The sequence below is a fragment of the Euleptes europaea genome, chromosome 3 (assembly GCF_029931775.1).
Source record: "Euleptes europaea isolate rEulEur1 chromosome 3, rEulEur1.hap1, whole genome shotgun sequence".
In the NCBI taxonomy this organism is placed as follows: Eukaryota; Metazoa; Chordata; class Lepidosauria; order Squamata; family Sphaerodactylidae; genus Euleptes; species Euleptes europaea.
This window is the reverse complement of record NC_079314.1, coordinates 661,014-686,357: the sequence shown is the minus strand read 5'-3', so window position 1 is coordinate 686,357 and position 25,344 is coordinate 661,014. Positions and strand designations below refer to the sequence as shown.

At 48.4% G+C, this 25,344-nt stretch overlaps 1 protein-coding gene across 1 annotated transcript in view; it reads left to right on the top strand.

Moving 5' to 3' along the window:
- The first annotated feature begins 565 nt into the window (after positions 1–565).
- LOC130475825 (guanylate-binding protein 1-like) overlaps positions 566–25,344 on the top strand; it is a 35,665-nt gene continuing 10,886 nt past the window's right edge. Inside the window, 9 exon segments of the mRNA XM_056847694.1 lie at positions 566–755; positions 1,584–1,711; positions 3,621–3,730; positions 4,634–4,836; positions 6,277–6,421; positions 6,423–6,517; positions 7,361–7,641; positions 7,819–8,031; positions 10,731–10,833. Of these exon segments, the coding sequence (XP_056703672.1) occupies positions 566–755; positions 1,584–1,711; positions 3,621–3,730; positions 4,634–4,836; positions 6,277–6,421; positions 6,423–6,517; positions 7,361–7,641; positions 7,819–8,031; positions 10,731–10,833 (1,468 nt within the window).

Sequence of the window (25,344 nt, the reverse complement as noted above, 5' to 3'; positions counted from 1 at the left end):
CAGACTGGTGTATTGCTGCTAATTTCTCTGAACGTGGTGGGTATGTTTGTATTTCCACTGGGGGTTCCCTGTCAGATGTTTTCCAGATGCCAAAATGTCCAGCTGCTGTAGGGGAAGAGTCCCCAACCTTTTTTCAACCTGTAGGCACCTTTGGGATTCTGAAACAGGGCAGTGGGCACAATCACAAAATGGCTGCCCCAGGTGGCAGAGCCAACCACAAAATGTCAGGGAGGGAGGCTGTGCATAACTCTAATAATAACTCTTCTACATTTCAGGCAGAAGCTACGCTTAACAGGAAGGCTTCTTAAACGAACAGATTGTTGACAAATATTTTTCCTTGCTCACACAGAGCTTATCTTCAAGCCCACGGTGAGTGAAGGGGCCCCCTTTGTGTGGTGGTGGCGGCGGCTGCCAGAGCAGCTTTTTACAAATTTGCACAGCCAGTCATATCTGCAGCGGCCATTCATTCGACGACATGCGTGTGTGAAACGGTACCCGCCTGGTCATTCCTTTTTGTTTCTCTTCCCTCCTGCCCCCAGGACAGATCGCCCAGGCTGTGAGAGCCATGGCCTCCGCAGTCCGCATGCCGGCCCCGGCGTGCCTGATCGAGAACAGGGACAGGAAGCTGGTCGTCCACCAGGAGGCCCTTCGGCTGCTCTCCGGAGTCCAGCGGCCCGTGGTGGTGGTGGCCATTGTGGGGCTGTACCGGACGGGCAAGTCCTACCTCATGAACAAGCTGGCCGGCAAAAACTCAGGTGAGAGAGACAGGGAGATTGTCTGTCGTCCCGTTTTCCTGCATTTCATTAAATCTGTGGGTGATGGAGAAAAACGTTTCCAGCTGCGGAACAGCCTTTTCTTTTTAAAGCGTGTCCGTCTTCATCAGCAGCGCAGGAAATATTTACACTCTCCGTCAGTACCTGGAAAACCGCACCTTTTGCATTTCACCTTGTCACAGACTGCTAAAGGGTCCTTATTTGGGTGTAAAGGCAGCACAGAAATGTTTTAAATGAATAAATGGACTAAATAAGGACATAGGGGCCCCTCCAAAACTGTCAGCGAGGGCACCCAGTCGGACCCGTGATGAGCAAGCTCCGTGTTCTCCCCCCCCACCACTCCCTGTCTTGTGGGAAAGTTCCCTTCAGTTTGGGAAGAGGGGACGAAGGCCGGAGACAGTAACACTTCCACTTCAAAGCCTTCCTATTGTAAATCAACTATCTGTTCTCAAGGTGTCAATTCTGCCAGAACCCTGACACCTCTAGAAGCTTGAAAGAAACCTGATGTTTTGCATTTCAAAGATTACGTGTAATCAATTCTACTGTGTGTTCTCTATATAGTTAACCTGTATCTTCCCCATTGGCATTCTAACCTTAAGTTTGTATAGACTACCGAACCCGTTCACTTTCTTAATAAAACTTTAAACTCTCTGCAACGTCTGGAGTGAAGTTTATATTGCTGGAATGCAACAAGGTACTGAAGCCTGACAAAATCACAGGGAAGCTACCCTGATTGCACCAGCTCATCCACTTCTGATTTGTGTATCTCCATCTGCTTCCTTGCCTATAAAAAATTAAATCTGTGCGTAGGTTTCCCTCTGGGCTCCACGGTGCAAGCCAACACCAAGGGAATCTGGATGTGGTGTGTTCCCTATCCTGGCAGACCAGACCAGACCCTTGTGCTTCTGGATACAGAGGGCCTCGGTGACGTGGAAAAGGTGATTTGGACATTTTTGAGCGGGTGGGAAGCTGCACCTGTTGAACTTCTCCTGTCAAAGGCTCAATATTCTTGAAGAAGCAGGTGCACTTACTATTGGGCCCTGACACCCGTCTCTGCAACCGCACCTCATCAGTGCTGATTGCCTTGGGTCACTGACGTGTTTCTCTATGGAACAGGCTTTGCAGCCTGTGATTCATACTCCTAAATTTTTAAGCAGAAGTCCAGTGGGGCTCCTTGAAGAACACTCCCGCATAAACCTTTGTGAATCAGAATTCACTTTGAAACAGTGAAGGGATTGCAGAGAACTGTGTCAGCAGGCAGCTAAAGAGGAAGTTAGTGTGGTGTTGGGGGAACCATCGCTATGAGGCACTTGGACTAAACTGCTTATGTGCATCAATGTCTCCCCAGCTTTTCTGCAGGTCGGTGACATAGAGTTCTGTACACGGAACACAGCAATTCAGCAGGGAGAAGCTTTTCCTGGCATGGAAATAAGTGATGGGAAAAGCTTGCCCAGTTTGATTTCAATGGGGCTGGCTACTCTTAAAGTCCTGGGCCCCCAAAGAATGACGGCAATTGTAGGAACAGCCCAGTATCAACAGTGCTTCTGAAGGCATGCAAATCTCAGTAAGCGCTAGCGTTGCCAGCACCGGGTTGGGAAATACCAGGAGAATTTTGGGGGGTGGGGTCTGAGGAGGGTGGAGTTTGGAGAGGGGAGGGGATTCAATGGGGTATAGTGCCATAGAGTCCATTTTCCGAAGCTGCCATTTTCTCCAGGTGAACTGATCTCTGTCACCTGGAGATCAGTTGTAATCACAGGACATCTCCAGCCACCACCTGGAGGTTGGCAACCCTAGTAATTGTATCCTCAGCAAACGTGCATGGGTCATTCTGGCACCAACAACATTCTACATAAGACGTAAAGAGAGTGCCATGAACATAATTCCAGAGGGGCAGCCATGCTGGTCTGTTGTACAAGAATGAGTCCAGCTGTACTTTTAAGACTAACACAACTTTATTTCAGCATAAGTTTTCATAAGTCAGAAGAGATAACATTTCTATTTAGAGCTAAAGGAGGGAGGGAGATATTACAAAAATAATCCAGTTTAAAGGAAGATCCATTCCAAAGAGTACTCAAGGGGTGAAGACCACCCCCAGCTCTTGATAGACCACCCCTGGCCCTAGAACCATCCGGCTCTCCTCGACCAGGGCTAGGGCCTTTTTGGCTCTGGCCCCAGCCTGGTGAAACTTTCATTAGACAAATGAAACCTGTGCCCTGGGGGCCTAACTCAGTTCTGCAGGTCATGTTCCGCCAGGGGTATGGTTGAGGGCAGCGATGGTACATCGCTTGGCTGGCTTCTTTGCCCCTTTGCCCTTTTTCCATCTTCCTTCTCCTTCCTATCTTTTCCCTTCCCTCTTCTGTTCCTCCTCCATCCCGTCTTCCCGGCTTAAGCCATTTGGGCCATGGAGGTGACTGGCCTTTTGATTAACACCTTGGCAAACTTCCTTGGCAAGGACATATCATAGGAGCTGGCCATTGAGACAGGGTGCCATCTTTGTTAAATTGGGGTTTTAAGTTTTTATTATATGCTTTAAATTCTGCCATATTTATGTCTTTTATGCTTATTGCATTATCTGTTGGAAGCCACCCAGAGCCTGGAATGCTGGGGAGGGTGGGGTATAAATTTAATAATAAATAAACAAAATAAAGCGGGATTGACGTAAAATCAGACTTTGTCAAGGAAGGTATAGGATGAAACACAATGAACATCTAATTAGGAAAGGGCAGAGGGCCACCTAAAGGTTTGCTAAACCAATGGGCATCTGAACCCACCCTTTACGTGTGTCTGGTACTTTGGGAGGTAGGAACCGAATCTGAACTCCGGCATTTTCTGTTCCACCGTTCTCAGGGTGATGCCCAGAATGACTCCTGGATCTTTGCTCTGGCCGTCCTCCTCAGCAGTGCCCTGGTCTACAACAGCATGGGCACCATCGACCAGCGCGCTATGGACCAGCTCCAGTATCCTTCTGAATCCCTAGTTGTGGTGCAGAACTTCGGTTGCCTCCTGGGAGTCTCTGGTGTTTGAAGTAGGCCAGTACAGGGCCCGTTACTGGTTTGCCAAGGGTTACATCCGTTCTGTATAGAGCAGCAATAGATGGTGCATGAATTAGAGAAGGGCCTGCCCTCTTTTTTGCTTTGCTTAAGAAGAAATGGCGGGGGGCTTTGTTTTGTTTTTATTTGTAAAATGTGTAGTTTCTCAGGGGAAGCTCCCAGACGCTCTTAGATGATTTTGAAATGCACAGTGCTGCATTTCCTACCCATTTTAAATGGGATTGTAGATAAACAAGGACACATCTACCGGCAAGCTATATTAGGTGGTGGAGTGCCCATTTACGTATATTTCAAGATACAAATGTTTGCAAAATTTTGTTGGCCTTGGTTGTAAACATCTACTCTGTATGGTCAGTTTCTGTTTTATCTGGCCTATTAGCCGCAAATAACATTTATTGACAAAAGATTCCCTCAGGATGGCTTCCAGGAGAGTTCAGCCACCCGACCCAAGGCTGGTTAACTGATCAGTAGAAGCACCTTGATACAGTCGAGGGCCAGACTTTGGTACCTTAAGTAACTGTGGAGAAGAGGGAATTTTAGCAGGGGCAGCTTCTCAAGGCCTTCTCTGTGACAAACTACCCTTCTGAAATGCACACCTATCACAGGTGTTATCATCCTTCATGTCTGGACCTCCAGTGATGTCCAGCGATGAGGTAGAAGTGAAGGGGTCCACTTAGAACAGATAGGTCTTCCCCTGTAATGAAAACCAGTTATGAGGTAGGAGTGAAGAGGCCTGTGTCTGAGAGATGGGTCCTCCCCCTATAACAAAAGCCAGTTTTCCTGGGATCTTCCTAAGCCAGGGGCCGACAGTTACGTGACGGAACTGACCGAGCGCATCAAATCCAAGTCCTCGCCTGAGGCGAACTCAGAGGCCCTGGAAGATTCTGCCGAGTACGTTCGCTTCTTCCCAACGTTCATCTGGGCCTTGAGGGATTTCACTTTGCAGCTGGAGCTGAACGGGCAGCCCTGCACTGAGGACCAGTATCTGGAGAACGCCTTGAAGTTAAAGAAAGGTACTGTCCACAAATGTATGGTGGAGCTCAGTATAGCTTTTGCAGACAGCAACCGGGGCCAAATTCGGCCTCCCAGTGGCTTAACCCAGTAGGCCCCAGCAAGGGGCTTTCAAGAGAGAAGCAGAGCTGGTTTGCCATTGCCTTTCCTTGCAGAGCCTCCCTTGGTGGCCTCCCTTCCAAGTACTGACCCTGCTTAGCTTCCGAGATCGAGCTGCACCATACTGCCTTCCGTCCCAAAGAGGGTCTTTACAGCTGGAAATCTTGCTTTTTCTGAACTGCAGCCCCTGAGGCTTTTAATCCTTATCCTGGTTCTGACTGGTCTGGGCAGGGTGTGTATGTGTGTCTCAAATAGGCTTGCCAACCTCCAGGTGGTGGCTGGAGATCTGCTATTACAACTGATCTCCAGCCAATGAGACATCAGTTCATCTAGAGAAAATGGCCACTTTGGCAATTAGACTCTATGGCACTGAAGTCCCTCCCCCTCCAAACCCTGCCCTCTTCAGGCCCCGCCTCCAAAATCTCCAGGTATTTCCCAACACAGAGCTGGCAACCCTGGTCTCAGACCATAACTTCAGAGGTTCTCATGCTATATAGGGAATGATCTGACACAAAGAAGAATATAGGCTATTCATTATGCAATAGCATAGGGGTCCTAAACCTGCAGACACCTTTGGAATTCTGACACAGGGTGATGGGTGCAACCACAAAATGGCTGCCATAGGAGGTGGCGCCAACCATGAAATGGCTGCCACAGGATGCAGAGCCAACCATAACATATCAGGTAGTGAGGCCATGCATAATTTTCAAAATTTCCGGCAGAATCTCTATTTAACAGGATAGCTTTTAAAATGCACATATTGCTTACATACACACAGCTTACATTCAGTCATTCAGTGAAGATCCTTGGCTTGTAGGGGCAGCTAATGCCAATTTTTTTAATCTGCATATCCAACCAGCTCTCCATGGACAATGAGAAGTCCTGCTGGGCAAAAGCCTTACCTGGCTCCACCCACTTTCTAAAACCATTTGGTAGGCACCAGGAAAGGTCTTGGCAGGAACCATTGGCCCCATACAGAGGCCCTTGCTATAGCAGTCAGTCACCTGAGTGGTTTCTGCCTAATTTCTCAGGCTCACTGTCAGTCAAAATGTAAATATGGGTTAAAAGGGGAAACCGTGTTCCACTCCATTGTATTAACTCTTCTACATTAGCGCTGCCTCAGCATCATTTCCATTTTCATGGGGTTGTGTGTTGGTTTGTACAATGTGACTACATAACAACTGTGGGTAATCTGCCAGTCTTCCCCTAATGAAATTGGATATGGTGCCCCAGACTGTATCCCTTCCTCTTGCCCAAAAAAAAGTCTCAGGCGTCTATGCTCTAGTAGATGCCGTTCCAGATTCTCCATCTGCAGGTGTTGTTCTCCCTCTCACTCCTTCAAGGCAAATCCCGTGAGATTCAGCTCTTCAACCTGCCCCGCGAATGCATCCGGCTGTTCTTCCCCACCCGAAAATGCTTCATCTTTGACCGCCCCACCAATCGAAAGAACCTGCACCGGCTGGAGGACATGGAGGAGAGGGAGCTGGAGCCCGTTTGTGCAGCAAGCTCTCCAGTTCTGCCGTCACGTTTATGAGACATCCAAGCCAAAGACCATCCCAGGCGGGCATGTTGTCACTGGGCGCTGTAAGTCCTTGTGGCTCATTAGTTCTCTGACCAGATGTCACGGTGGTTCAAGGACAATAGAAGAAGCTTCCAGCCCTTCTGGTCACAAGATCCACCTTGAACCTCAACCTACAGCATGGGGCCAAATTTTATTATTTCCTTAATACATATTTCTTTTCCTAGGTCTTTCCTTCTCTCCCTTTCTGCCATTTGCTTCCCCAAACCCCTCTGAAAACAATGGCTATTAGTATCATGAATGTATCCCTGTCTTAAGTGTTGCCACAACCATCTCTATGGGTATTTATGCATGGGGAGTTTTACCTGAGGTTCGTTGCTGGCTGGACCCACATTTTCCAGTTGGGAATCTCTGCACCAGCAGGCTCCAAGCTCAAAGCAAGTCCCTGCCCCTTTAAAAGCTGTTTTGTAATTGGCTTACTTTGCAGTGCTCACTGTGAGAGAAACCCCCCCAACCCAATTGCCACATAAAAAAGAATTTTAAGAACAAAAAACGGAGCAATCTGAAAGAAAGTGGGGAGAAATCCAAGCCTTGGTTTTAAAAAGGCTTTCTTTTGTTCAGAAAGAGCTCTGAGGAAGCAGGAAGCATTTGAATCCCTGCCTCTTTCCATGCTGCTTTGTGATTGGCTGTGTCCAGTGCTTTGCCTTCTGCACAGAGATTTCAGCCGGGCTGAGCTCAGGGGAGAGGGAAGAATGGGAAGACCTGGACATTGCGAGGGGCTGGCAGCGAGGTCATTGCTAATGGACTGAAAACTCATGCAGATCTCCAAGGAACAATCCAGTCAGACAGGGGGCAAACATGAGTCCAAGTACCCATGCATAAATGGCCTTCTGGTGTTTTCTTTGCAGTGCTAGCAAACTTGGTGGAGACTTACGTGGACACGATCCGCAGCGGGGGGGTGCCCTGCATGGAGAACGCAGTGCTGGCCCTGGCTCAGATTGAGAATTCTGCTGCTGTGCTAGACGCCACCGCCTGCTACGTGAAGCTGATGGAGCAGAAGCTGGAGCTGCCCACGGAGAGCCTCCAGGAGCTCTTGGGGATCCATGCCAAATGCGAGGACGAGGCCCTCCAGGTCTTCATGAGCCGGGCCTTCAAGGATGACAAGCAGCAGTTCCAGGCTGAGCTGATGGTAGGTTGTCTCTGGAGCTTTTGTCACTAGCTGCCTGTATCTCGCTTTTTGAGAAAGCCAACAAGCTGCCTGTATCTCGCTTTTTGAGAAAGGCAAACCCAGCACACACATGGAGCATTCTCCTGACCTTCAAACACACTTAATCATTTGTAAACTATTCCCCCCCCCCCCCGCCAGCGAGGTCTGAATCAGAAGAAGGAGGCGTACTGCCGTAAGAATGAACTGGAATCCTCCAAATGCTGCAAGGCTCTGTTGACGCGGCTCTCTAAGGAACTGGAGGACAGGATCAACACGGCCTTCTACTCCCGACCTGGTGGCTATCATGATTATTTCAATGACCTGAAGACCATCGCAGTGAGATACCACCAGGAATCAGAAAAAGGAGTCATGGTGAGAATTTTATAGTTTCTTTGACTGCCTTGAGCTTCTATTACATTTTGGTAGGCCTGACACATAAAAGAGGGCACACTGTCAGGCATGGCCTGAGAAAGGAATGTTGTGGTTTCTCCAGATGCTGGTCAAGGCCAGCTCTAGCCCTGCAAACAACGTGTTTAGACTGAACTCTGTGGGAATGCCGGGAGAATCCTACCTCCCTGACAGCTCCTGGGAGGGGAGTTACCATGGCATCCAGATCTACCCCGATTTGCCCTATGCTCTTCCATATATGCCCTGTACTGTGCTTGTAGTTCTCATTAGTGTCCATTTGACTCTTAGCTTCTGTTAATCTGTGGATTTTCCAATAAATCAACTCTCTTTTGGACTGTCTACGGATGTCTGTTTATGTGATTATCATGGGACTAGAGCTTACATACATTTTGGATTTAATTTTTTTGTGCTGAGCCTTTGAGGGAAGGCTTGGTTTCGGGGTAGGAGAGCATGGTCTGACCACTATCTACTCAATGCAAATGTTGATTGTATTGTCTCATTCTGTGTAATCCACTTTGAGTCCCAGTGAGAAAGCCAGACTATAAATAAAGCAAATAAATAAATCTGCAGAGACATATCAGTTACTATTCGCATTACAACATGTCCAAAAGAGTGATAAGGATAGGATGTGTACCGAATTCCATGAAGATGTGGCTGACCGTGTAATGAAGTTCAAACAAAGCTGAATTTGAAACACTGACTACTTTAAAAAAAAGTTGTGCTCAAATTGCAGCTCTTCATCAAGCTCAAATTTTAAAATTTTGAAACACAAATTTTAGCAGCGAACCTTAATCCTCACTGATTGCATCTAGGTAATGTATCAAGAATTGCATCTGAGTGCTGTGGGTGGATTTTTGGCAATGGTTGCAATGTACAATAATTTTTGTACAATGGTTGCAGCTTTTGAGAAGTTTCAGCTTCCAGAAAAGGGAAGGGGTTTGGCCCATTGGCCGAAACTGATCCCCATCGCAGCAGACGGAAAGGCAGGCGGTTCACTCAGCCTCCAGCTCTTGGCTGATCAAGGCAAATGTAAACATGTAGCTGGGAAAGAGGTACATCTGCCTTCCCTTGAGAGTGTGGCTAAAACTCTTGAGGGAGGCATACCTCATACTGCCCACATCCTGGAAGAGATCTGCAAGGTTACAAATTTCACTTACAAGTAGCTACCCTAGAACCCTGCCCTTAGACAAGGGGTCCCCAACCTTTTTGAGCCTGTGGGCACCTTTGGAATTTTGATAACAGTGTAGGGAGTGTAGCCACAAAATGGCTGCCACAGATCCTTGCGCTGTGGTGGCAGCTGCTGCCAAAGCAACACTTTTAAAAATCTGCACAGCCAATGAAATCTCCAGTGCTCAATCAGAAGCCTTGCTGGGCAAAAGCCTCACTTGGCCCTGCCTACTTTCTAAATACAGTTGGTGAGCACCAGAAAAGGTGTTGATAGGTGCCCACAGGCAACACGTTGGGGATCCATGCCTTAGATTCGATCTCTTAGTTCAGGGGTGGGGAACCTTTTTCCTGCCAAGGGCTATTTGCATATTTATAACATCATTCGGGGGCCATACCAGATGTAGATCTCCCGGCACGGGGTGGTGGAGGAGATGCTAGGGTTGCCAGGTCTCCAGCCACCACCTGGAGGTTGGCAACTCTAGGAGAGGCTATTCAGAAAAAGAAGGAAGGGGAGAGAGGGAGGGAGAGAGAGAGAGAGAAGCCTTCCCGGCTCCACACACATATGCACACAGGATCGCGCCGGGCCGCTTCCTTCCTGACACACACACACACACACACACACACACACAGGCACGCACCCATCCACACACACAGCCAGTGGCGCGGCCAGCACGCAGGCCCCAGCGGCACGAGTCTCGGCCACCCCCTCAGCATTAGGTGATGGCGTGGGGGGTGCTGACAGGAGGCCACACAGACAGAGGCAAGCTGGGAGGGGGAGGAAGGTTCAGGGCCGGCATGCAGAGGCAGGAGCGCATGCCCGCCCTGAACCTTCCTCCCCTCTTAGCTTGGCTTATCTGTGTGGCGGGGCGATCCCCCAGCCACACCCCTGCGCTGCAGACTAATGCTGCTGGGGCGGCTGAGACTCGTGACCCCGGGGCCTCGCCAGCCTGTGTGCTGGCTCGGTGGGCCCCTGTACAACCCTCCCCCTGCTCGACCCCCCTGGCTGCACCCCGATGCCGAGAGGAGGCCCTGGCTAGCGACAGCTAGCTCAGTGGAGCTCCCGGCCTCAGCAGGTGGGCCTGGGGCCAGATAAAATGAACTTGTGGGTCGGAGGTTCCCCACCCCTGTCTTAGTTGTTATGTTATATTTTTATGTGGACCATTAGTTACCTTCTTTGAAATAACTGCAGTAAAGACTTTATATAGACACTTGTCTTGTGCTTTTGGTTGATTCCCTTAACATAACAGGAAATTTCTGTTTGTAATATTTTAGGGGGAAAGACACCCTAAATTTAAAATGACAGAAAAGATGCTGGGGGCTAAAATAAGATCAGAACCCCATCCTCAGAAGGAGAATGATTTATATCAGGGGAAAGCCCTTCGATTGTGAAACTTCCTTCTGTCAGCACAGGGAGGGTATTTTGGCCAGCCAGCAGTTCTCTGGGTAGCCTGAACCTCTGCCTAGACTCTGTTGACCGTAGCTTCTCCACTACCCAGGCCGACGCCGAACTGCAGCAGTTCTTCAAGGACAAGGAGGACGTGGGTAGAGCCATCCTTCAAAGCGATGAAGCCCTCACAGAGAAAGAGAAGGAAGCCGAAGGTAAGGGCCTGGCAAAGTTGTGTGCGGATGGGTTCGATTTTGATGACTCTGCATCAGAGATGCTGTTTTCAGGGTAGGAATGGCCCAAGCTCCTCTCCCACATTGAGGGGGGACCTCACCACTTGGGGAGAAACATCCTTGGCGGAATTTTATTTCCTGGATTTTTCCAGGCTTCACATCTCTAAGAAGCACACATCTGTGACATGCTTTTAAAGAACTCAGATAGTGAAGGAGCCTTTTACTCAAGAGGTGAGGGAACGGACAGATGAAATCCAAACAAATGGTGGCCTCCAGAGCAGGACACACCAAACGTCTGGTCTGGATGCATGTTAAAGGAATTCAGATGTGTGCGCAGTACCTGTAAAAGATTTCTTTCTGGTCCAGATGCCAAAGCGAGGGCTGAGGCGGCAGAGCGAGAGAAGGAGATCCAGAGGCAGAAGCAGGCTGAGTTGGAGCAGAAGCTGGAGGATCAGAGGCGAAGTCATGAAGCCAACATTCAGTACCTGAAGGAGAAGTTGGAGAGAGACAGGGAGAAGATGCTGCAAGAGCAGGGCAAGATGATGGAGGGTAAACTCCGGGTAAGTGTCACAGGAAACACATGCGGGTTTGTCCCCTTTGCATAAAAAATGGAAAAATCATTTTCCCCTCTCAATGACGATAACTGTACCAATATGGCAATTACAATGTAAATTACACTACCCAATATTTGTCACAGCCACAGGACATATGGGCTGTCAGGCCAAATGGACACCAGAGCTGGACCAAAAGATTAAAAAGGCCCTAGCATCTGAAAGTATGCAAAAATACAATATAGTCTTGTTGGGTTTGGAATCAGGCCCAGACCCTTTGAGCACTTATCAAAATCTAGTACAAGACCTTAAAACCTTCTTAAATAATGGCGCAAATGCAAAAAAAGAAAGGGGGGAGCTGTTTCTCTAAATCTTGGTTCTACAAGGACTGTCTAGAGGCCAGAAGGGCTGTAATTGTCGCCTGCCGCTTACTTAAAACAGCTGACAGAGAGGAATGTCAAGCAGCTCAACAGTCTTTTCTCACACTGAACGATTTTATTATTGCGGCAATAGCCAGATAAACTACAAACTTTATCAATTAAAATCGATTACGAATTTAAATAATGAAAATTAAATTAAAACCTCTCTATACCAAATACAGATAAAGTTATAACAATAATCACGATATTCACAAGGCATAAAGCGATTAAAATCAATTAAAATCACTAATACCCTTCTCCGACCGAATTTTAATAGCTACAGAGCAATACTTGGCTACTTGCAAAGATCGTTGAGAGTCTCCCTCCCATAAGAGGAATTTAATTTTCTCTTCCTCTGAACTGGATTCTATCAAGTCAGTAAGAGGTAAAATTAGATTCTGACGAATTCCCTCATAAAAGGTACATCTAAATAGAACGTGACTAGTGCTTTCCATTTCGCCGGATCCACAAGGACATGCCCACTCGGATCTTGGTAATTTCTTGTACTTCCCCTCCAGAATTGCTGAGGGCAAAGCCGACCCTCTAGCCAGAGTAAATGCTCTGCTTTGGTTATTTAGCTCAATAGCAGATAAATATTCGGCTGGCGCTAAATGAAACCGTGTTTTAATAGGGGCCAAGTACGCTGGGGAACTCATAAGCTCTGTTTGTCTCTCTATATCAAAGATCCTTTGTCTAATCAGGAGCTTTGCTTGATCTTTTTTTTGCTCTAGGAGGAATTGTGGTGCAAACCCAAGACTCTCCATTTTTTTTTCAGACTGCATCCACCATCTAGATCTATAATTGTCCAAACTAAGCAGTGGTAAGAATCCCTCTGATGCCTCATGGGCTTTTAACCAAAGGGAGATTGAGGCTAGAGTAATTTTTGCTTCGATTTTTAACATGCCTGTTTCCAAGCGGACCCAGGAATTCGAAACAAGGCGGGGGACTTGTAGAATCGCCCGAAGGAATTTGGATTGTACCTTTTCCAGAGGAGTATAACTGGATTTAGCTGAGCCTAAGATTGTGCCATATAGTAGGGCTGTCAAAAAAAAAATTCGGTACAGTTCGGATTCGGCCGAATTTGACCCTTGTGGGTTCGGTACGTGCCGAAGTCCGAACTCCCCCGCTTCGGATCCCCGGTAATTCAGGGGGATCCGGAGTTCGGGGGAAAATTCGGCCCCAGCGCGCCTTCAGAGGGATTCCCTGAAGGCGCGCGGGGGCCCTTTAAACTGATCTGCGCCTCCCAGCTGGGAGGCGCAGATCAGTTTAAAGGGCAGCCCGCCCCCCTTCAGCGGGCTCCGCTGGAGAGGCTCGGGCTGCCCTTTAAACTGATCTGAGCCTCCCAGCTGGGAGGCGCAGGTCAGTTTAAAGGGCAGCCCGCGCCTCTCCAGCGGAGCCCGCTGAAGGGAGCGGGCTGCCCTTTAATCTCATCTGAGCCTCCCAGCCGGGAGGCGCAGATGAGTTTAAAGGGCAGCCCGCCCCCCTTCAGCGGGCTCCGCTGGAGAGGCTCGGGCTGCCCTTTAAACTCATCTGCGCCTCCCAGCTGGGAGGCGCAGGTCAGTTTAAATGGCAGCCCGTGCCTCTCCAGCGGAGCCCGCTGAAGGGGGGCGGGCTGCCCTTTAAACTCATCTGTGCCTCCCGGCCGGGAGGCACAGATCAGTTTAAAGGGCAGCCCGCGCCTTTCAGCGGGCTCCCCTGAAGGGGGGCCGAATTTGCCGAATTTATTCGCGAACTCCCGAACTCGCTGAATTCGGCCCCCCGGTTGCCCGCCAGTTTTGAGTTCAGATCCGTCCGAACAGAAAATCACCGAATCAGGGGAAATTCGGTTGATTTTCAGTTAGGACCGAACCGAATTGACAGCCCTACCATATAGCATTTGGCTAATTGACTTAGCCTGAAAGAGTTTTAAAGCTGCCGGAATGCAAAAAGCTCCTTTCGTCCTAAATTTTTTTTAATATATTATAGGCGGATCTCTCAGTGGTTAACGCCACCTGTCTATGATGTTCTGCTCGGAGGCCATTTGCCTGGAATGTTACACCTAGATATTTAAACGACATGACCTGCTCTAAGTTATTTCCATCTATCGACCAATTGTTCTTTCTTCTGTGGCTCCCAAAGGCGAGCACTTTGGTTTTCTTATAATTTATATGAAGAGCTTCAGATTTACAAAAATTGGCTAGTCTCCTCAACTCTCTTTTCATGCCAACCTGGGTTCTAGAAAGGATCACAATGTCATCTGCATAGAGAAGTAGAGGGATACTATGCTGTGCTATTTTGGGGGGATGCAAATCCTTGGAACTTAAAAAGTCTACTATGTTGTTTATATAAAATGAGAACAGCGACGGGGCAAGCAAACAGCCTTGTCTAACACCTTTAACTGAAGGAATAGGATCTGTTAGACATCCGCTCCTATTACATCTTATTTTAATAAATGTCTGCCTGTGCAAGGCCTGAATAAGGAAAAGAAGTCTCCTGTCTATGGAGGATTCTCCTAATTTGGTCCAGAGGCGGGTCCTGGAAACTGAGTCAAAGGCTGCTTTAAAATCCACGAAGGTGGCATAAAGGGATGTTGCTTTTTTAGAGCTGTATTTCTCTATAAGATGTTGTAGTATTATACAATGCTCCAACGTACCTCTCCCTTCTCTAAACCCTGCCTGGGCCTGTGTTATTATCATTTCCTGGGTAAGCCACGCTGTAAACTTTTCCAGGAGGTGACTGGCATAGACCTTCCCAATGATGTTTAATAAACTAATCGGTCTATAATTGCTGGGATCCTTCCTATTCCCTTTCTTATAAAAAGGAATCACCACCGCATTGTCCCAGCCCTTTGGAATATGACCTGTAGAATCTATGTAAGTAAACATAGCCGCCAAAAGCGGAGCCCACCAGTCTTCATGTTTTTTAAGAACCTCAGGTGGGATTCCATCTTCACCAGGGGCCTTCCCATTTTTAAGTCGTCTTATATGAGATCTAACTTCAGCCTGTGTGACAGGGGGCCACTCTGGAGTCCCTGTTGGCAACTCCATAGTGAAGGTCTCATGGGGAGAGTCATTAAACAAACTATGAAAATAAGATATCCATGTTCTAGGAGAGATAACAGAATCTAATGGGGTATAATCTGACCTAGAACGGTTCGAGGTCATGTGCCAGAAAAGTGTGGAGTTCTTATCTTTAGCTGCCTTAATCAATATTGACCATTGCTCTCTGACGAAGCCCTTCTTTTTTTGAGTAACCAAGAGTTTGTATTTCTTCTTATACAGCCTCACAGAATTTAATGCATCTTCTTTTAAGGGGTCCGGAGCTTCCAGGAAAACCCTATATATCGCCTCCAATGCTTTCTTAGCTGCTAGGTACTCCTTATCAAACCACGGTTTGGATATTATTGTTTTTTTGTCACTATTTTTAGGTTGACAAAATAAGATAGACCTTAAATTGTAAACCAAATTTTCATATAAAGGCATTGGAGAGTGCTCTAGTGAGGGGTTGACAAAAGCTTCACAGATTGATTGGTGGTCCTGCCTCTCTAAAAATTCTTTAAGAATCTCAAAAAGTTGGATTGACCATTTGGCCCTGCACTCGGTATGATTGCCAGGAGTTAAATTTACTGGGTTCCCTGGCTTAAGATGTATATGTTTTGCTGGGATACGTAAATGCAAGAAAAGGGGAAGATGATCTCCCTCTAAGTAAGGAAGGATTTTAAATTCTTTAACCCCTCCTAGTAGACGGGTACAGACAAGGATATAATCGATGGTGCTGGCTTTTGAACCTGCCACAAAAGTAAATTCTCCTGGATGGTCATCTGGCCAGGAACCATTTAGAATATGAAGACTAAATTTCAGGGCAAGTTTGGCCAGACAGAGACCCGCTATATTGGATGTTTGATCTTTAAAAATTCTTGATTTAGGATAGAAACATAATTCGACTTCAGCTTCATGTATTTGAATTTTAAATTTCTTTTCTAAACTGGCATCGTCTGGCCCCAACCGGGCATTAAAATCACCCATTAATAAGACTCTAGCCTCCGGATGTTCTAAGGACAGGAATAGTATATACCTTTCTAATTCTTGCCAATTGCCCTCTACTTTTGCTTTACACTTCTCCGGAGGGAGATAGACATTTATAACCAATATCTCGCAGGTTTTCCATTCTATAAGTACAGCCATAGCTAACTTTTTAAGCGGACTCAACTCTTGGCATTTAACATCCATGGCAGTAGAGATCATAATACCCAACCCTCCCTTCAATCTCCCTGGCCCTTTCCCCCGAGAGGCAGCTAAGTTAAATATATGGTATCCATTCAGAAAGAGTGGAGTGTCCGTCCATGTCTCCTGCAATGCGATAATATCATATTTTTTACGATAAAAAGGGATGTCTGAGCTGTCAGAGAGGCATAGAAACCAACCAGGTACATTCCAGGAGAGTACATTTAAAATTCCATCTAACAGACCCTCTCCGGAAGAAAACTGTTTTGGTCACATTGCTGGATTGGAGGCCTGAGAACATCTGAAGGTCTCCTCTTTTCTCTCCTTCACAAATCCTCTTGGTGAAATAGATGGTGCCGCAGTCTCTCCTGATTCAGAAATCTCAGAGATGGTATTGGGAATTACTGAGGGCATCTCCTTCAGGAGGGAGGGAGTCTCCACTTGCCAGCCAGCTTCATCTCTAGAGGGAACCTTGACAGGACGAGCCTATAGTTGTTACGTAACGTTCCTCTTGGAGTTCTTGCGCCCATGATTTCTGATCTGGATTCTCAAGTAGGTCTTTTTTAGAGTAAATATCAAATAAAATGATGGAATCAAGGTCACTATCAATTCTTGCAACCATCTGGGATAAGGTTGACTCCATAATGCCTGACATACTTTTCTCCTGTATATCGTCAATCCTTGAAGCGATGCCACTATCCCGGGCTCTGCCTGAATTCTCATAGCTTCCTTCAGTGGACATAGTCAAAGATTCAGGTAAAGGTGATGGTAATGCTGGTTGTGACCTGAATGAGGATTCAAGTGAGGGCATGGAGGTGGAGGGGGATCTGAGACATTCCTGGGAGTCCTTTAGTAAATCAATTTGGTCTCTTCTCACACCCAAAGAGTCCCTTCTTTTGGAGTGAGTATCGGTGGGGAGACCAAAATACTCTTTCTCTCTTTTAATTCCACTGATACAGCTCTTGCCACCCTTGACCTCTTACAAGATTCTGGGGATAATTCGTTTCTATATTTAAAATTCCCTTTTGCTTTTACACTTGCTTTTTCTCTCAGTTGTGTTGTTTTCCTGTGGGGATCACCGGCATCATTTGCTGTGCAGTTTGGTTTGTTAAATTGAGGCGAGTAGTTCCACAGTGGATGACATGTCGGGTCTTCAAACACTCTGGTTGGATAAATAGAGTATCTCTTTAAAAAGTCCTTCTTATTCAACAGTAGGGAGGGAATTCTACTTTGTCGGAACGTTAGAACCAATCTTTTGTGATAATTCTTAGAAGGAAGCCAAAATAAACTTTCTAAATCCACCTTTGCCTTTTCCCATTGTAATAATTGGGATAGAGACTTCACTACATCTCTCTGATTATCCCATCTGTGGTAGTTAATTCTAGAATCCCCAATGAACAGGGCCACCTTTTTCCCCTGTAAAAAGCGATTTTTCTTAATGTTGTTCAGGTGAGGGAAGATTTTCACTGCAGAGCTGTCGCTCCTACACCTACTCCGTGCTTCTTCTGTGAAGTCATCAGTCGCTGATATACCAGAGGTCGTTTTAAGTTGTTTGTTGTTGCTTTTGTTTATGGGACTTCTGGGACTTAAACTTCCGGCCCACACTCTGCTTTGCTTCTCATGTTGTTTCTCAGCCGAAGGGTTCACTACATTCTTCAGTTCATCTAATTTGATGTTTATTTGGTCAAGCTTCACATATAAGTTCATCAGGGTTTCCCTTATGAGGAGAGTATGCTTTGCTAGCAGCTCCAATTCATTTGTCTCTCTCCCTGGGCTTTGAAGCTCATTAAGTGGGGGGGAATTCCTCCCTAATTCTTTACTAGGCGTAGGAAGGGAGCTTTCCTCTCCTTCAGTTTCCAAAGCTAGGAATCTGTTAGATAACAGCACAGGGTCTCCAACCGGCTCTATTTCTCCAGCTTGCAGAAAGTTATATATTTTAAGTTGTTTACCTGCTTTGAAGGACATCTGCTCTTCTAATGCCGAGCGTCTCCGTTTCTTCTTCCCCATTAGCAGAGTTTATTGCTGCAAGCTCAGTTCTTTAATTTCCAAACTTTGGTCTTTGAACTTCTGAAGTTCAAAACAGCCAAAAGTTGCTCCCGCGGCTTTACCAAAGAAATTAGAATAAATTTAAAAAGATAAAAGCATAGTGGTGGGAGAGACTCAGAGCTTTGCTGCTGCTCCGTCCGCCATCTTGATTCCTCCTTTTCTCACACTGAAGAAAACCTATAAACAAATTGTAACTCATAAAAAGAAAAAAAACATACGGTCATTATGGAGGAGTGTCATACAGGCAGCCAAAGAGCGGAATTCCTCCCAGTTCTGGAAGCTGATATCAAAACACTCATCCAAGGAGCTATCTCCCTTAGATTCGCACATTTCTCCAGCTAAATGGGCAACTTACTTTCAGGGTATGTATAAGGATTCTTCTCTGGCCCCCTCCTTTGAAAGGATGGAGGACCTGCCCATATGGCCCCCTGTCTCCTTAAGGGAGGCTGAATCCTTGATTGACCAGCTTAGAGTAGGGAGAGCCCCAGGTGCTGATTTTATTCCACCCGAACTTCTGAAAAACAACAAAGACTGGTGGGTTCCTTTCTTGGCCTCATTTTTCACCTGTATAGATAGGACTGGACATATGCCAAAGGACTGGGGCAGAGCGATTGTGATGCCATTTTTTAGGAAAGTAACGAGGGACAATCCGGCCAACTATAGGCCTATTAGTTTCCTCAGCATTATTAGTAAATTGTATGCCAAGCACCTCTACAACAAATTTACCAACTGGCTAGATCAAGAGGACATAATTGTCGACGGACAAGCAGGCTTTAGAGAGGGTAGGTCTACTTCAGACCACTGCCTGATTTTACAACATTTAATTGAAAAAAATATTCCTCTAAGGGTCCAACAGCTCTGTATGTAGCCTTTACAGACCTTAAAACAGCATTTGACTCTATTTCTAGAAACAGACTCTGGGAAAAGTTAGAACGCTCTTCTATAGATCGAAGGCTTCTCTACTTGATCCGTATTCTGTATGATAACACCACCCTTCAGGTCAGATGCAGCAGACAAGATGTCAGGCCTGCATTCCACAGCTCTAAGCAGCCTGTCAGACTCTGACTGTTTTAGTTTCGATTCCACCTGGTGCCTCTCAAGGCCAAACTGGCTAACTGCTGAATTCCTATTCTAGTGCTATCTCCCATGGGAACGGCTCCTCAGTAGAGGGGGGGGGGGCGCCTTGACCTATTGTGACTGATACTTTCCCTTATATGCCTACCCTGTACTCCCAATTGCCATTTGTGCCAATGTACCTGTAAGCTCTGCATACCTGTATATTTTCCATTAAATCAGCTCTTTTTTGGACTCTTTGTCTCTGGATGCTGTTTGTGGGATTACCACAGGACAAGTGCTTACATTTTGGCACGAATCTCTTCTCTATTTTTCCCTGCCTGGCTGGAGCCCTGGAGGGTTCGCCGGGGCCTCGGATTGGAGCAGGGGACGTGCTCTCCGAGTGAATTGCCTGTGGCTGGAGCCCCGGAGGGTTCGCCTAGGCCCCGGGTGGGAGCTGAGGTGACGCTCCCCGGGTAGAGGGTTTCTGGCCGAAACCCTGGAGGGTCCTGAACCTTCGTACCCTCCGTTGGAACCGTCGGACGAGTACCCCGACGACCCTTCTTTGCTAGAGGACACTCTTGCTGAGGCGCTGCGGACGGATGCGGAGATCAATCGCCTGATTTTACTCCTTCGAGCTCAGTGGCATCGCCTAGCTGACACGACCCCCTGGACGGATCCCGACGCAGATCAAAGTGCCAAGCACGAACTCCGCGTACTGGACGGCTTGGTTGAGGAAGTTCGACTGGCGCAAGAGGATTTAGTAACTTTGACCCGTTTGCTAGCGGGGTTAACTATACGTAAAGAACAAGAACCGGGAGCGGCCCCAATCCGCCCAGTTCCGCCCCGATCCATGGCGGGATCACGGGCGGAGCAGACTCCGGCCCCAACCGCTCCTGATCCCAACTTGTGCTTGAAGGAAGCACGGGATGTAGCGGCCCGAACGGCCTTACTGTTTACGGGACTGGCCTCGACTACAGCCACGGTGGCTGACCTCACAGCCTGAGTTCGGAGCAGACGCTGCTGCTCTGGCAGTTCGGGTTCAACCGTTATTGGACCTAACAGATTCTTCTGAACTCCTTCTGCTTTTGGAGAACGAAGCTCTCCCGATCGTCATTATTGCGATTGCCACCAAGCTCGAGGCCGACCAGGTGCTCGCAAACCGACAGCGGGTTGAGGAAGTTACGGGCTGCGGATGCGGCGGCGGCTCGGGCGCGGGCTGTGCAAGAAGAGCAACGTTTGGCAGCCATTCGAGCCCGCACGCTCACGGACGTGCGTCCCAAAGACAGCACCGATTTTGGATTTATCCCCTCATTTTCACCAAGTTTTGATCCATTTCGCGACACGCAGCGCACGTCGGCGTGCAGGTCGCTTCACTGAGCCGGACTTCTCGGATGAGGAAGACCTGTATGGTGAGGAACCCCACTGGGCTACTGGTCTTCGAGTCAGCCAGTCCTGACACACAGGGGGAGCTGGAGACGAAATGCGTCTCTTGCGGGACCAAAACCAGGACTTGAATAATCGTGTGGCCCGTCTGCAGGACCAAATGGAACAATTGTTTCGAGAAAATGAACGTTTGCAACAAGCTCTAACCACCCCAGCCCAACCAGTCCCAGCTCAGCCGGTTTTGCTGGCCCCCGGAGCCCCGGTTTTGCCGGCCCCCGGAGCCCCGGTTTTGCCGGCCCCTGGAGCACCGATTTTGCTGCCTCCAGGGCAACCGCCTGCACCCCTGCCCATACAGTGGAAACAACCTTGGTTGAGATTGACCTACGACGGCTACCATGTTTCCTACACCAAGTGGACAGTTATATGCGGGAACAGGGACAGCACTTCCCTACCGAAGACAGCCGGGTGCGCTTCGCTGCCTCCCTCTTGACTGGAAAAGCCGCTGACTGGATGGTCCTCCAGTTTGACACTTGGGCCCGATCCATACTCTCACTCAACGAGTTCATGCAAGCTTTACGGCGCCGCTTTGAGGACCCTTTCCTGGGAGAAAAGGCCAAGGCAGCCCTCCTGCAACTTCGACAAGGCTCTACGCCGGTGCGGAAATTTGCAGACAAATTCCAAAGACTCCAGTAAGATAGTGGACTGGACCGAGGCTACCCGAATACATTATTTCCGGGAAGCCTTACATCCTGAGATATTGAACTGGGCTTATATGCAACGAGACCCAGACACTCTTGAAGAATGGATCTTATTAGCCGAGGAAGTGGAGAGTTGTTGCCAATTCATTTCGCTAGCCCATCATCGAGCCAGGGAGGGAGGCAACCAAAAGCCCCCGACCAAAGCCGCAGCTCCCACACCGCAGAGACCTGCTCTACCCTCACAAGACCGCACGTCTCGGTTTCAGAGGGGAGCCTGTCTTGTTTGCAGAACCATGGGCCACTTTGCAGCCACCTGCCCGCTTCGGCCGGACCGGTTGGTCCCTTCTCGGCAGGATGGACCGCCCCAGAATCGGGGGGCGACCTCAGCGCAGAGGCACCGTGACCAACCGTAGCGCTGCTCCTGGACGGACTGCGCCATCAGCTCTCCATGTCGGAGATTCGCCCCACAAACCTGCACCAACGAACCCATCGGGGTTCCGGATTACAAGTGCCCCACTGGGGGACAACTCGCCGTCTTCGGATGAGGACAGAGACTGGGACTCCCCTGCTTTGAATCTCGAATCTCCTCTGGATCTGTCAAAAAACGGGCAGGGTCTGCGGTGAGTGGACCGACACCGCGGACCCTCACAGCTATTCTTGCAAAACCCAACGTGAAGGTGAGTGAGGTCAAAGAGACTGTGTATGTACACGTAGTGTTACAACGCCATAAAGAAGGCCCCCAGTTACAAGTTAAAGCACTCATAGACTCTGGGTGTGCCCACTCCCTGATCAACGAAACCACTTTCAAGGCGCTCAAAGCCAAGTCAGTGCCCCTTCCTGCTCCCAACCAGTTCGCCCAGATGGATGGCAGTGACTTTAAAGGGGGTCCAGTGGATCGTTGCACTCGCGGGTTGGCAATGGGCGTCGGCCACCACTGGGAACAGATTGACTTTACCATAGCCCCTATCAGATACGACGGGGTATTGGGAATTAACTGGCTCAAAGGGCACAGCCCTTGTAATGACTGGGGGGTTGGAGCTATAAAATTCTCCTATCCTAATTGCGATCAACACCGTCTCGAGGTAGCTGTTGCACCTCCGTCGGCCTCGGCTTTAGTCTCAGACCCCCCCTGTCCTTTCCTCTACCTGTTGAGTATCGAGACTTTTCGGACATTTTTGATGTACAGGAATGTGATGTACTGCCCACCCCCCCCCCGCCAGACAGACTGTGCTATTGAAGTGGTGGGAAATGAAAAACTGCCCAAAAGTAAGATTTACCCCATGAGCTCTACCGAACGTACCGTGTTACGTGAATTCTTGGACAAGAATTTAGCGAGGGGTTTCATTCGGCCGGCTACCGCCCCTTCTTCGGCCCCTGCCTTCTTCGTGCGCAAAAAGGCAGGTGATTTGCGCTTATGCATCGACTTTCGAAAACTCAATGCAGTCACCCAATCCAATGCCTATCCCATCCCTCTGATCTCGGATCTCTTGGGACAATTAAAAGAAGGGCGCATTTTTACAAAACTTGACTTGGTGGAAGCCTACTACAGAATCAGGATTCGAGAGAGTGACGTGCCTCTCACTGCCTTTTCCAGTTGCTTTGGCATGTATGAATTCTTAGTGATGCCTGTTGGATTAAAAGGGGCCCCGGGGGGCTTCATGCAATTCATTAATGAGATGCTACATGACTTGTTGTATAGGGGCGTGGTGGTTTATTTGGATGATATTCTTATTTACTCTAAAACTGTGGACGAACACGTTGCCTTGGTGAGAGAAGTATTGCAACGCCTCAGAGACAATCAGCTCTATGCTAAGGTGTCTAAATTTGAATTTCACCAAAAACAGTTAACCTTCCTAGGCTATATAATTTCGCACCACGGACTTACCATGGATCCTGACAAGGTACAGTCGGTAACCGATTGGGATCCACCCTCCACCCGTAAGCAGGTTCAGCAATTTCTTGGGTTCGCTAACTTCTACAGGGGGTTCATCCCCAACTTCGCTCAATTCGCACTCCCCATCATGGATCTCCTTAAGACTAAGGGGAAGGGCACGTTGCCCTCAGCCAAAACCAACTGGACCCCCCAGTGCCAAACTGCCTTTGATACTCTCAAACGTCTGATTACCTCTGAACCAGTGTTAAAGCATCCCGATCCTGATCAAATGTTTATAGTTCAGGTTGACGCCTCTGATGTTGCTATGGGGGGGCACTTTTACAGCGGGGGAGGGATGGTCTTCTGCATCCATGCGCTTACTTCTCTAAGAAGTTCGCACAATCTCAGCTCAACTGGCCAATCTGGGAAAAGGAAGCGGCTGCCGTCCACCATGCCCTTATGGTATGGAGACAATTTTTGGAGGGGTCTAAAGTCCCTTTTGAGGTGTGGAGCGATCACAAGAACCTGGAGGCGCTCACGGGAGCCCGGAAACTGTCCGCGAAACAACTGTCCGCTTGGCGGACTTCTTTGCTCAGTTCCGTTTCATATTGAAACATGTACCGGGGAAACAAAATGTCCTGGCTGATGCTCTATCCAGACTTCCCCAATATCCAACCAAAGTTGAATGCCCCACGGAGTCCCTGTTCACTCCTGCTCAAAGGGGTTTGCTGCCTACGCTAGCAGTCCAAACCCGAGCGCAAACCCAGCTCCCACCACAACCCCCACAAGGGGGGGCACGTCAAGCCCAACCACACCGGTCATCCTGACTGCGCCACCCCCCTCGCCTCCTTCGCCAGCTCCGTCGGCGCCCACTCGGACAATCCAGCCATCCAACCCCCCTCAGGGACGTCCCCTCCCTCCACCACAGAACCCACACCGCCAGATGAGTTGGATCTCACAGACTCTTTTTTAGTCTCACTTCGTTCCACGTGCCAAGCCGAACTCTCTAAGCAGACCCTCCCCTCCGCTCTAACTGAACGTAGAGGCTTATGGTACAAAGATTCTAAGCTGTATGTGCCTAAAGAGCTCCGGAAAGAAGTTCTACAGCTGGTCCATGGAGCCAAGACCGTGGGTCACTTTGGATTTCTAAAAACTTTGCACTTGTTGCGGAGGCAGTTTTGGTGGGCGGGCATGCAGACTGACGTAGATTCCTTCATTTGCAGTTGCCCAGTCTGTGCTACGGTAAAAAGGGCCCAAGGGAAGCCTCCCGGATTGTTGCAGCCGTTAGAGACCCCCACTCAACCTTGGGAGGTTATTGCTATGGATTTTATGACTGACCTCCCCCTCAGCGAGGGAAAAACTGTACTTTGGGTAATCACTGACCTGTTCTTTAAACAGGTGCATCTCGTCCCTTGCGCAGGTATACCATCCGCCCCAAAACTGGCCCGCCTCTTTGTGTCACATGTCTTCCGTCTACATTCCTTTCCGCGCAAGGTGATCAGCGACCGCGGAAGCAACTATGTGGCTAAATTCTGGAAAGCTTTCTTAAAATTAGTGGGGGTGGAACAAGGTCTCTCAAGTGCTTTCCACCCCCAAACCGGTGGCCAAACCGAACGAGTGAATGCTGTATTGGAATGGTACTTGCGCTGTTACGTTAACTATCATCAGGATGATTAGGTTCAATCTAAATTCTTGAGAGCAGCCCTCCATGTACCTCGTTGCGATCAAATGCTACTGCTAGACTTGAGGCAGGACTGGTGAGGGTGGAGGCAAGGGTCTGTACTGCTTCCATTATCCTTTGGCTCAAATTAAACCTTATCCCTCAAGGACTGCTATCCCTGCTTCTACAGGTTAAGTTCCAGTCAACATGGCTAAAGACGGTCCTTAATAAAATGGCCTGCCTGGCCTTTCTCCACCTACCCTGTTAGTCATGGTCATAGACCGAGCATTAAGTTTCTTGAAGCAAAGGGTGGAAGACCGTGAACTCCAGACAGACCTTGGAAAATCGCCATTTTTCCTAGTACCTGATAAATCTAGATACTTGGTCTCACCTGCGGCTTATTTTTATCATCTTGAGTCTATTAATTATAGGAAGGCCTTTACCCTTGCCAGATGCCAAGCCCTACCATCGGCTGTTTTAGAAGGGAAATATAAGAAGATCCCTAGATCAGAGAGGTTATGTCCATGTGGAACAGGGGACATTGAAACCATCGAACATGCACTGATATGTTGCCCATTTTACCACGAAGTTAGATCAAAGCTTAT